At 39.8% G+C, this 13,785-nt stretch overlaps 1 protein-coding gene across 1 annotated transcript; it reads left to right on the plus strand.

Moving 5' to 3' along the window:
• The first annotated feature begins 302 nt into the window (after nt 1-302).
• On the plus strand, nt 303-1,269 carry LOC148253030 (thaumatin-like protein 1). Its single transcript, XM_088207063.1, has one exon. The coding sequence runs from the start codon at nt 336-338 to the stop codon at nt 1,080-1,082; it is 747 nt and encodes a 248-aa protein (XP_088063189.1). The 5' UTR covers nt 303-335; the 3' UTR covers nt 1,083-1,269.
• Nucleotides 1,270-13,785: the final 12,516 nt, after the last annotated feature.

The raw sequence follows: 13,785 nt of genomic DNA on the forward strand, positions 1-13,785 counted from the left end.
TGGTATGTTTTAATTTATGTGTTTTCTTTGAATTAATTAGGTTGCTTCACCATCTGGACTAACTACTAGTCAAATGGACATTAACTCACCCAATAATTTTTGATTGCGTAAATTTTGCAAAAAGCTGGAGATGAATCGTCTTTACCCACGTAACATAAATGAAGGAAATTATTAATTAAAATCATAATTAAGTGGGAATTGAAGTAATAATGTGGTCAAGATCGTAATCTTTGATTATCTTTTATTCTTATACGTATTAATTATGTAGATCTAGCCAAAAAAACTCTATAAAAACCCAAGTCTACAAGATAATTAACACATCTCCAAATTCATTCATGATGGCTCTAAGCTTGTGCAATACCAAATTCTCACCCTCCATGCTTGTCTTCACCCTCCTCTTCTTCCTTACCTACACCCATGCAGCCACCTTCCACATCCGAAATGATTGCCATTACACCGTATGGGCAGCAGCCTCGCCAGGTGGCGGACGTCGCCTTGATCGTGGCCAAAGTTGGAACTTAAACGTCCCTGCCGGCACCAAAATGGCACGCATTTGGGGTCGAACTGGTTGCCACTTTGACGCATCAGGGCGCGGTCGCTGCCAAACTGGTGACTGTGGTGGTGTCCTTGAATGCAAAGGGTGGGGTCAACCACCCAACACTCTCGCTGAATACGCATTAAACCAGTTTGCCAATAAAGATTTTTTTGATATTTCATTAGTAGACGGGTTTAATATTCCAATGGATTTTAGCCCAATTAGCGGAGCTTGTCGTGGAATAAAGTGTACTGCAGACATTAATGGACAGTGTCCTAAAGAACTGAGAGCTCCTGGAGGTTGTAACAATCCATGTACGGTGTTTAAGACAAATGAATATTGTTGCACTAATGGTCCTGGAAGTTGTGGACCTACAATCTTCTCAAAGTTCTTTAAGACTAGGTGCCCAGATGCGTATAGTTATCCTCAAGATGACCCGACAAGCACATTCACATGTCCTGGTGGAACTAATTACAGAGTCATTTTTTGCCCACGGACCTCTCCTAACTTTTTTTTGAAAATTATTGGAAGTAATAACGACCAGTAATTATAATAATTATTTAATTATTATAAAGTGATAAATTAATAAGTTACGCGTGCAACCTATGCTAAAGCCTTGTGACATATTATTATATGTTTATGTCAACATCATCCTTGTATCACTTATAATCATTAGTCATGTGACGAAGATGTACGCAAACATATCTCAATATTACTACATGTAATTTAAATAATTCTAATAGTTAAATATATGTTTTTCATTGCAGAAAAACTTTAAATTTGATATGGTATTAGTTAGCTTTTTTTTATCAATTTGAATATTTATTTTTAGTATAAGAATTGAAGATGAACAATTAATTAGTATGTACTAAACAAATAATGCATGAGAAGTTTTAGCCAGTATATGTACTATATAATAACAACTTTGGCACACATTGTCAAATATATGAAAATAAGATTTTCCTTTGAAGAAAAAAAGAAAAGAGCACACCAGAGTTGAAAATTTGTTTTGATTATTCATATTAATAATAATAAAATTAAGTTTTGTTGGTTCCCGATCTTTATTCATGCCTAACTTATCTGGTTATTTTAGTTAGACATGTGGCATGAGATTATATATACATATATATATATGTAAGTAGAATCGAAAAGCAAACATTCAATCTAATCACTACAAAAAAATTAAATAAAAGTTTATGTATTTTCCATAATACTCCATATCAAATTTTAAATATATATATGTATATATAAATACAGTGATGTATAGTTCATTTCCATATCAAATTTTATAAGGGAGTTTATATTGTATATCTATTTGGTTTTGTTGTCTCTTGATATTGTTATGGTTTTTATCTGTATTTATATCTTTTTTTTCCAAAAGTAAATATTGTCATTATAACAGTTTACATTATTTTTAAAAAGATTGTAATATTTCCAATACCTAAACAACAATACTACATTTTCTTATAAATAAATTGTAACACCCAATAATTTTTTTTATTTTAGTATTATTATTATTATTATTATTATTATTTTATATAGTTGTTTATTTATTTAATCTATTTTAATTTATTTTATTTTAATTTAATAAAAAAAAGGGTAAAAATTTGTTAAAGATTAAATTGGAAACAATTTTGGGAAAAAATGGTGAAAATTTGGGTTCTTGGAGTATTTTTGAAAGAAAAATTAGAAACCGAAGTTTAAAACGTAATTTAAAAAAATTGCATCACATTAGATGCCCGGTCAGCAACCCCGACCAACCAAGATGCGTTAGGTGGCAGAGGCGCTGACGCAGGAGGCCACGCGGGGGGGAGCCACGTGGGCGATCTGCGTGCACGCGATCGAATGACTGAGGTCTGTTCTCGCGCACAGAAGGCCCCAATTGAATCACGCACGGACGGCCCAGATTGAATCGCGATGAATGGTCCAGATTCACTCTCTATTTAATCGCGATCGGACGATCTAGATCAAAAGCGGATGGGTATAAATAAACTCATCCGCACCCAAACCCTAACTCTAGCCGCTAGATCTCCTCGCCAGAGAAGACTGCCGCCACCCACCGCCGCACTTGAACAATATTCGACCGCTAAACGAGGTAAAAATTTCACTCTTTGCTCAGAATTTAATTTTAAACACACTCATGACCAAATCGGAGCAAAAGGACCAGGCAATTGGCCGAAAAATGCTGGCAAAACCCGGCGGCGCCGCTGCAGGGTATTTCAAAAAATGCCCCCGATGAGGCCCTTCCCAATTCTTGTTTGATGTGATTTTTTTTACCGTTGTGATCACCGTTTCCTTCTCTACAGGTTGATCGGTGCAAAACACCTAACTGCAGCATAAGCCGGAGGAGCTACCGCACTAGAGAGCCCCACCGCCGATGAGTTTTGATTTTTTACGTTTTTCGGCCAACTGAGGACCCTAAGTGTGTTTTCTCATAGGAACTGATGCAATTTTGGCTGAATTATACCGAAAACAGCCAACCCGAGGTGGATTGCTGCCGCTTGCGGCGACACTGTCGCCGGAGCACGGTGGAGCCGCCGTGTTGGATTTCTGAGTTGGCCGAGTAGGCCCTATGACTTATTTTTCGGTTATTTAAAATATTTGTAGGTACTGTAAGCGCGTTTCAGTTCCCGAAGAAAAATTTAGGGAACCTAGAGACCACCTGTAAGCGCAGTAAATCATTTAGCTTTTCGGCGTCAAATCAAGTAAGGACCCTTCACCCTATTCCCTATCATAGAATTGAAGTTTAACTAAATAATAATACGGTCTTTTGTACAAATTAAATAGATGTGCTTAATTAATTACGAATTACTGATGGAGGCTAAATCAGACATTGTTTTCTATTAATTTCTATTGATTTATTTTACAGTCTAAAAGCATGATGGTATCTGATTTATATATTGTATGGTTTAAATGCATATATTACTGCCTTACTTGACCACTGATTAATTTTGGGATCTAAGATATGATTGCATTGTCGGATACATGTTTACTTGTTTATGTATTTATATTTGATTTGGTAACGGAGACTGAGAAAAAACAAGAAAGGGGTGTGATCTAATAAATAGATAAGATGACAGCCTCACTAGATATCATGAGAGATGGTGGACGGACCAGGTTCATAGAGAATCCTACCATGAACGTTGTCTCATACCGGACGGGGTATGGAGACTTGGTCATTTGGCACTCATACCAGACGAGGTATGGGGACGGCCACTTCACCCTCATACCGGTTATAATTTAGTTTATTATTAATAAATGTGAATTTATGATCTGTTCTATGTTACTGATCGTACATGAAGTTGTGATCTGTATGATATTATTGCTTCTATAATTTGTTTTCATAAATTTTCCAATGGTAAGTAAAAGAGTAAATAGTTTTACTTTTAATGAATGTATTAGTTTAAATTTAGTGCTCTATTGGTTGTTTTTTATTTTCTACCAACATTTACTTATGTGTCGGTGATATAGTGTGATGTCTTTACTGGGCTAGTGTAGCTCACCTCTTATTTAACTATTTTAGATCAAAATGACCTGGTTCCCAAGTCCGATTCACAAGAAGACTACTAGTAGATGCTAGATACTTTATATTTTCCTTTACTTTTCTCATTTCTCGTATTTTTTTCAGAGAATTTAATTCGTGATATTTGTTTAGTACTTTTAAGTTCTCGTGTAAGGGATGTAAACCTTAACCTTTTATTTCACTTCCGCACTTAAATTATTATATATTTCCTTTTGGATTTTCAGGGTTATTACAGTTGGTATCAGAGTCGAATTCCTCGGACCCGTCCCTTGCACAATAATACTTAGAGAAACACCAAACCAATGAATTATCACTCAACCCTTTCTTGTGAAATGCAAGTACGGAGAGATGAGAAGAGGAAGACCCCCACTAAACCGAGCAGCCCGGGATGGTTCGCTTAAGGAAGAGTTGACAGGATATTTGAGATGCTGGAGAGACTCATTACTGCCCAGCAGGGCCGAGAGAAGATGAGGGAGCTACCTAACCCTCCTCCGCTGCCACAGGTTGAGCCATCACTGCAGTGAGAGGATCCCGGGCCACCCCGGTACGATCCTGCTCCTCCACAGTACCAACCGGCATCACTACAGTATAATCCGGTGCTCCAGCCACAGTACCGCCCGGCACCGCCACAGTACAATCTGGTGCCCCCACCGTATCAGCACGTACCACCACTGGGCCCCCCAGTCTATCCTCAGCCTGACCCAGTCCCTTTTCCATGGGACTCAATTCCTCTTACGATTGACCCGGGTTATATAGAGAGGTACAAGAGATTAAACTCATCCACTTTTATAGGAAGATCCTCTTTTGAAGATGCCGAGTACTGGTTGACAGAGACAGAGAATGCCTTCAAGAACCTAGGGGTGACTTCTGAACGGAAAGTCACCCTTGCTACCTACATGCTAGTGGGAGAAGCAGACTGCTGGTGGAAACTCAAACAGACCACCCTGTCTATTCCAGTTACTTGAGAATAGTCCCTAGCAGCCTTTCATGCAGAGTACCTCTCAGAGCATCTCTAACATCTGAATGAGATGGAGTTCGTCCACTTGGTCCAAGAGAACATGACTGTGTCAGAATATGCTCGTAAGTTCCTGTAGTTGGGCCGATACTCCCCTGAGACGTTGTTTGATGAGGGCAGGAAGGCTAGGAGTTTCTAGTGGGGCCTCTGCCCAGAGATCAGGCAGCATTTGTTCATGTTGGAGCTCAGGACTTATTCGGCCGTTCTGGCCAAGGCACAGCTGGTGGAGAGGAGCTTCTACACCCTCCCTCAGATAGCAGGGAACCTCAGACCTTTAGCTCTACCCCGCAGGCTAGCACCTACTGCATCTGTCCAATAGAACAAGAGGCCCAGGCCAGTGATCCAGGATCCCCCTCAAGCTCTAGTGGCAGGACGTGGGAAGATCTGTCAGCATTGCAACAGGGATCATGAGGACCGACCCTGTTATCGCCTCAACAACACCTATCCCTCAATACTGCATTCCACCCTCAGACTGATGAACAGTCAAAAAAGACAATCCGTACACTTGAGGATATGCTCTGAGCATGTGTCATTGACTCCAGGGGCCATTGGGACGACCATCTACCCCTGATAGAGTTCGCCTAAAACAACAGCTACCAAGCAAGCATTGACATGGCTCCATATGAGGCGTTATATGGGCACCCAAGCAGGTCGCCGATTTGTTGGGAAGAAGTGGGCGATAGAAAACTGTTAGGTCCAGAGCTGATAGAGGAGATTACATCCAAAATAGTTAAGATCATGAAGAACAGTCAGACAGCTCAGAGTAGACAGAAGAGTTATGTGGACACCCGGAGGAAAGATTTAGAATTTGAGTAAGGCGACCGGGTGTTCCTTAAAGTCACTCATTTCAAGGGAATCAGTATGTTCGGCAGGAGGGGGAAACTAAATCCCCAATTTATTAGACAATTTGAAGTCTTAAACAGGATTGGTACCGCCGCCTACAGACTAGCACTGCCTCTAGAACTTTCTAAGATCCACAATGTATTTCATGTGTCATGCTATGCAAGTACAACCCGGATCTCTCTCATGTCTTGGCCCACGAGCCTCTTCCACTTCATGAGGATTTATCCTACGAGGAAGTATCAGTCGGCATTGTGGATCGAAAGAACATATTAGTCCACAACCGGGAAATTTTCTTTGTAAAGGTCGTATGGTAGAACCACACACTGAGGGAGGCTACATGGGAGATAAAATCAGACTTTAGAGCCCAGTATCCCCAACTGTTCGATTGAGAGTGAGAGACAAATTTGAGGAATTAAATTTCTTTTAAGGGGGGGAGAGTTGTAACACCCAATATATTCTTTTATTTTATTTTTATTATTATTTCTTTTTTTTTATATATAGTTATTTATTTATTTTATTTTATTCTAATTTAATAAAAAAACGGGTAAAAATTTGTTAAGGATTAAATTGGAAATAATTTTGGAAAAAATGAGTGAAAATTTGGGTTCTAGGGGTATTTTTGAAAGAAAAATCAGAAACTGATGGTTAAAACGTAATTTAAAAAAATTGGACCACGTCAGATGCCCGGTCAGCAGCCCCGACCAACCAGGACGCACCAGGTGGCAGAGGCGCTGATGCAGGAGGCCACGCGAGGAGAGCCATGTTGGTGATCTGCATGCACGCGATCAAATAGTTGAGATCCGTTCCCGCGTGCACGTGATCAAATAGTTGAGATCCGTTCCCACGCGCACGGACGGTCTAGATTGAAATCGCGTACAGACGGCCCAGATTGAATCATGCACGGACAGCCCATATTCACTCCTTATTTAATCACGATTGGACGGTTCAGATCAAAAGTGATGGATGACCCAGATCAAAAGCAGATGGGTATAAAAAACTCTATCCGCACCAAAACCCTAACCTTAGCCGTCAGAGCCCCTCGCCAAAGAAGACAGCCCAGCCACCGGTGAGCTGACCCCCGACACCCCCCGCCGCATCGGAGTAATTTTCGACCGCCAAATGAGGTAAAAATTTCACCATTTGCTCATAATTTAATTTTAAACACACCCATGACAAAATCGGAGCAAAAGGACCGGCCGATTGGCTGAAAAACGCTGGCAAAGCCCGGCAGCGCCGCCGCAGGGTATTTCAAAAAATACCCCCGGTGAGGCCCTTCCTGATTCCCATTGAATGTGAATATTCCACCGTTGTGATCATTGTTTTCGTCTCTACAAGTTGACCGGAGCAAAACACCCAACCGCAGTGTAAGTTGGAGGAGTCGTTGCACTAGGGAGCCCCCCCCACTGGTGAGTTTTGATTTTTTACATTTTTTAGCCAACCGAGGGCCCTAAGTGTATTTTCTCACAGGAACTGATGCAAACTTGGCTGAATTCGGTCAAAAAAGGCTGAAACAGCCAACTCGAGGCGGATCACCGCTGCTTGTGGCGGTGCCGTCGCCAGAGCACGGCGGAGCCGCCGTACTGGATTTCTGATTGGCCGAGTAGGCCCAATGACTGATTTTTGGGTTATTTAAAATATTTGTAGGTACCGTAAGCGCATTTCAGTTCCCGAAAAAAAATTTAAGGAACATAGGGATCACCCGTAAGCGTAGTAAACTATTTAGCTTTTCGGCGTTAAATCAAGTAAGGACCCTTCACCCTATTTCGTATCATAGAATTGAAGTTTAAATAAATAATAATACGCTCTTTTGTACAAATTAAATAGATGTGTTTAATTAATTACAGATTTCTAATGGAGCCCAAACTGAATATTATTTTCTGTTAATTTCTGTTAATTTATTTTACAGTATAAAGGCATGATAGTATCTGGTTTATATATTGTATGGTTTAAATGCATATATTACTGCCTTACTTGACCACTGATTGATTTTGGGATCTAAGATATGATTGCATTGTCGGATGCATGTTTACTTGTTTATGTATTTATGTTTGATTTGGTAACGGAGACTAAGGAAAAATAGGAAAGGGGTGTGATCAAATAAACATATAAGATGACAGCCTCATTAGATATCCTGGGAGATGGTGGACGGACCAGGTTCATAGAGAACCCTACCGTGAACGTTGTCTCATACCGAACGGGATATAGAGCCTTGGTAATTTGACGCTCATACCATACGGGGTATGAGGACGGCTTGCTTCACTCTCATATCGGATAGGGTATTGAGGTTTAATGTCTTGGCGCTCATACTGGACGGGGTATGGGGACAGCCTTGTAATTGAGATTGTTAAGAGAAATGGTTCACGTGTAGTAGGGACACCCCTATGGATTCCCATGGATACTAGTAGGCTGGTGAAACGAGAAATGGTTATAATTTAGTTTATTGTCAATGAATATGAATTTATGATATGTTCTATGCTGCGATTGTGCATGGAGTTATGATTTGTATGATATTATTGTCTCTATAGGTTGTTTTCATAAATTCCACAATGGTAAGTGAACGATAAATGATTTTACGATTGATAAATGAATTTACTAAATTTAGTGCTCCATTAGTTGTTTTGATTTTCTACCAACATTTGCTTCTGTGCTAGTGATATAGTGTGATATCCTTACTGGGTTAGTGTAGCTCATCCCTTATCTAACCATTTCAGATCAAGAAGACATGGTTCTAGAGCCCGATTTGCAGAAAGATTACGAATAGATGCTAGATACTTTCTATTTTTCATTATTTTTCGTATTTCTCATGTTTCTTTCAGAAAATTCATTCCGTAATATTTGTTTAGTACTTCTAAGTTATTGTGTAAGGGATGTAAACCTTAACCTTTTATTTCACTTCCGCACTTAAATTATTATATATTTTCTTTTGGATTTCTGGGGTCGTTATACATACTCTGTCCGGTATGAGCGCCAAAAATATCATCCCTTAATATCTCCCGTCCAGTATTAGGGTGAACCAGATCATCCCCATACCCTGTCTGATATGTGTCAACGTTTACAGTAGGGTTCTATTTGCACCCGGTTCGTCCACCATCTCCTAGGTAATTTAGTAAGGCTACTATTCATTCATTCACTTAATCAAACAATTCTCCATTTACATTTAATTTCTAATTTTACAATTTAACTGTAAATCACGCAAAACAAGCAATACACGCATCAAGAAAACACAACTGAATCATCTTACCAATTCCAGCGCATTATCATTCATTTAAAACTGTAAAATCAATCAATTAATTAAAACATGATAAATAGTGATAAATAATCGATTCTACATCCATTAGTGACGTGTGATTAATTATCAAGATTTTTAAAATTTTACAAAATATCACATTATTTGTAATTAAACTTCAATTCCATAACAACAAATCGGGTGAGAGATTCTTATGCGAATCGGTGTTCAAACGCTAAACTTTCAGCTACGCCTACTACTGTCCCCAAGTTTGTTGAATTTTTCTTTGGAGATTAACACACTCCAAATACTTAGAAATACCCCAAACAACCCAAAATCGGTGTTAAAACCCTTTTCTGGCCAATTTTGAAATTCCAGCACGACGGCACCGTCGTGCTTCGGAGATGACACCATCACCCGTGACGGCAATTTACCTCAGACTGACCGTCTTCGGCTAGTTTCGGTCGATTTCGGTCGATTTTATACTCATCCTTTCAAGAAAACACCTTAAGGGGCCTCAGTTGGCAGAAAAAAGTCAAAAAATCAAAAGCTTACCGACGACGGAGTTTTCCGGTGTAGTGGCTCCGTCCACTCACCTTCGCAGTTAGGTATTTTTCTCCGGTCAACTTGTGGAAAACATAATGGTGAATACAATGGTAAAAAAATCGCACAAAACAGGAATCGGGAAGGGCCTCATCAAAGGTAGTTTTTTATTTTTCCTGCGACGGCAGTGTCGGGCTTTACTCGCAGTTTTCGACTCATCTGCCTGTCCTTTTACTCCTATTTGGCACAAGGGTGTTCAAAATCAAATTTCGAGTGAACGAAAATTTTTTTTACCTTTTTTGGTAGTCAGAGGTGGCTCCGTCGCGGCAACGGACGGTGATTGGCTCCTTTCCCGGCAACTAGTTCTTCTTCTCCGGTGGGGGGCTGGCGGCTAGGGTTAGGGTTCGGTGTGAACTGAGGTATTTATTTATGTCTCCTTTTAATTTGGACCGTCCATCACGTTTGATCTCGATCGTCCGATCATGTTTAAATAGGAAATGAATCTGAATTGTTCATTGCGATTTGATCTGAACTGTACGATCGCACCTGATGAGGGAACGAATCCAGACCGTCCATACGCGCGGAAACAAATTCAGACCATCTGATAGCGAGCACTTGGATTGCCAGCGTAGCCTCCCGCGTGACACAGCGTCAGCGTGCCTTGCCATGTGGCGCGCTCCAGTTCATCAGGACTACTGATTAGGTGGTCCTATATGGTACATTTTTCTTAAATTGTATTTTGAGCCCCAGTTTGTGATTTTTCTTTCAAAAACACCAATAGAACCCAAATTTTCACCCATTTTTTCTAAAATTATTTTTAATTTCATCATCCACTTATTTTTCCTAATTTTTACATTAAATAAAATTTGTAAATTAAAAAATTATATTTTATACATTAATTTTAAATTTTTAAAATTAATTGCAGGTATTAAAACTCTCCCCCCTTCAAAAAAATTTGGTCCCTCTAATTTGTCTCTCTCTCACTCAATTAAACAGTTGGGGATACTAGCCTCTGAAGTCTGATTCTGCCATAGAACCTTAACAAAGGAAATTTTCTGGTTGTGGAGTACTTTGCTCTTTCGGTCCACAATACCGACTAGTACCTCATCGCAAGACAGATCCTCCTGGAGTGAAAGGGGCTCATGAGCTAAGATGTGAGAGGGGTCCGTATTGTATTTGCGTAGTATGGACATATGAAATATATTATGGACCCTAGATAGTTTTAGAGGCAGTGTCAATCTATTGGCGGCGGTGCTAATTCTATCTAAGATTTCAAATGACCTAATAAACCAGGGATTTAGTTTCCCCCTCTTGCCAAAACTACTAATTTTCTTAAAATGAGTGACCTCAAAGAACACCCGATCATGTTTCTCAAATTTCAAATCCCTCATCTGGGTATCTGCATAACTCTTATGCCTACTCTGAGCCGTCTAGATATTCTTCATGATCTTAACTATTTTGGTTGTAGTCTCCTCCACAAGATCTGGATTAAACAATTTTCTATCACCTAACTCCTCCCAACAGATCGGCGATCTGCATGGGCGGCCATACAACGCCTCGTACGGAGTCATACCGATACTTGCTTGGTAGCTATTATTGTAAGCAAACTCTATTAGTAGTAAGTGATCATCCCAATGGCCCTCGAAGTCAAGAACACAAGCTCGGAGCATATCTTCCGGTTTGCGGATCATCCTTTCTGATTGTCCATCGATCTGAGGATAGAATGCAGTACTAAGGGATAGTTTCGTTCCCATGGTTTGCTGAAAATTAGACTATAACTGAGAAGTGAACCTGGGGTCCCTGTCGAACACTACTGTCACTAGCACTACATGTAACCTGATTATTTTCCAGATATACATTCTTGCTAACTTGTCCAATGGGTCGGTCATCCTGATGGCCAAGAAGTAGAAAGACTTGGTGAGTCGGTCAACAATTACCCAAATGGCATCATGTCCCGAGCGTGCCTTAGTCAATCTTGTCATGAAATTTATTGTGATATATTTCTACTTCCACTCCGGAATTGGTAATGGTTGAAGTAGCTCGTCTGCGCGTTGATGTTCTGTCTTAACTTCCTAACATACCCAACACTTGAAAACAAAATCGACCACATCTTTTTTCATCCTATTCCACCAAAATCGGGGTCGCATACTTTATACATCTTAGTGCTTCTGAGATACATGACAAATTTTAAGTTATGGGCCTCGATCATGATGTCCCTTTTCAGCTCATTTTCACATGGAACATACACCATGTTCTGAAATCTAAGCAACCCATCGGCAGAAACTCAAACTTCTGAATTTACTCATTGTTCTGCATCTTTCTTGAGGGCTACTAAGGTGGAATTGACATATTGAGCTTCCTTTATTCTTTAGATCAACTCAGGTTGAACAGTCAGATGTGTTAAGCATGTAACTTTCTTTAGGTCTTGGAGTCGTACCTTTTGTGCAGCCCCTATTGCCTTGCATTCTGAAACAATTAAGTGAGCTAATATACTTGTACTTTTTCTACTGAGTACGTCGACTACCACGTTGCCCTTACCCGGGTGATACAAGATGTTGCAATCGTAGTCCTTAAGGAGTTCTATCCATCTTCTCTTACGCATGTTGAGATTTTTTTGAGTAAATATGTGTTTCAAGCTTTTATAGTCGGTATAGATCTGAAAGGTCTTCCCATACAAGTAATGGTGTTAAGTCTTAAAGGCGTGGATAATCGCAGCAAGTTCTAAGTCATGGGTGAGGTAGTTTTTCTCATGACTTTTCAACTGTCTAGACCCATAGGCGATGACCGTTTCATACTCCATCAAAACACAACCCAACTCCAAGTAGGAGGCATCACTATAAACTGTATATCCACCTGTCCTGCTCGGTAAGGCCAACATAAGTGCGGTAGTCAACCACTTCTTTAGCTCTGAAAAACTCCTTTCATAGTCCTCTTTCCACTTGAACTTGACGTTCTTTTTTGTGAGCTGAGTCAAAGGAACAGCTAGACTAGAAAATTCTTCCACAAACATGCGGTAATAACCTGTCATTTCCAGAAAGCTACGAATCTCCTTGATCGAGGTTAATTTTTCCTAGCTGAGCACTGACTCAACTTTTTCGAGGTTTACTGATACTTCATCCCTTGATATGATGTGCCCTAAGAAGGTAGTTTGCTCGAGGTAGAACCCACACTTACTCAACTTTGCATACAACTTCTTTTCTCTGAAAACCTACAAAATCTTAGTCAGATGGTGGTGTGTTCCTCTCTGTTTTTTGAATAGATCAGGATATCATCGATAAATACAATGACGAACTAATTGAGGAATTCCCCCTGCTCATCAAATCTATGAAGATGGCTAGTGTGTTGGTTAGTCCAAATGGCATGACCAGGAATTCATAGTGTCCGTACATGGTTCGAAAAGCTGTTTTGGGAATGTCTTATGCCTTGATCTTTACCTGATGGTAACCTAAACGCAAGTCTATTTTGGAGAAGACTTAGGCACCCTGCAACTGATCAAAAAGGTCATCGATCCTGGGGATGAGGTACTTGTTCTTGATTGTGACCATGTTCAGTCCTCTATAGTCAATATATAACCTTAATGTCCCATCCCTTTCCTTGTAAATGTGACTCAGGCACCCCAAGGAGACACACTATGTCTGATGAATCCACTATCCTACAATTCCTTGATCTATTTCCTCAACTCCTCAATCTCAACGCGACTCATGCGGTGAGGGGCAACCGAAATAAGCTGAGTGCCTAGCTGAAGATCTATGGTGAATTCAACTTTTTTATCAACTAACAGTCTAGGTAGTTCATCCAGGAACACATTCAGAAAGTTTCAGACTACTGAAATTTCTTGAATACAAATTTCTTTCTTAAGTTTGCCTAGTCAGAGAAAACAATTGAGTTGAAGCCCTTAATAATAAGAAAAATTGCCATGAGGAAATAATATTTAAAAATTTTTATTAATTTGTAAATGACTATTCATTAGGAGCGTTGAATACAAGTTTCTTATGAAAACAATCTATGGTGGCATGATACGCCGCTAGCTAGTTCATTCCTAAGATTACATCAAATTTCCCCGTGTCAATCTCTATTAGGTTCATACTCAATTTCCTATA

Source organism: Carica papaya, chromosome 7 (genome assembly GCF_054855325.1).
Source record: "Carica papaya isolate Zhongbai chromosome 7, ASM5485532v1, whole genome shotgun sequence".
NCBI classification, from domain to species: Eukaryota; Viridiplantae; Streptophyta; class Magnoliopsida; order Brassicales; family Caricaceae; genus Carica; species Carica papaya.

Excerpts from the sequence above, each read along its gene's own strand:
- LOC148253030 (XM_088207063.1), top strand. The coding sequence starts at position 336 with ATGATGGCTCTAAGCTTGTGCAATACCAAATTCTCACCCTCCATGCTT.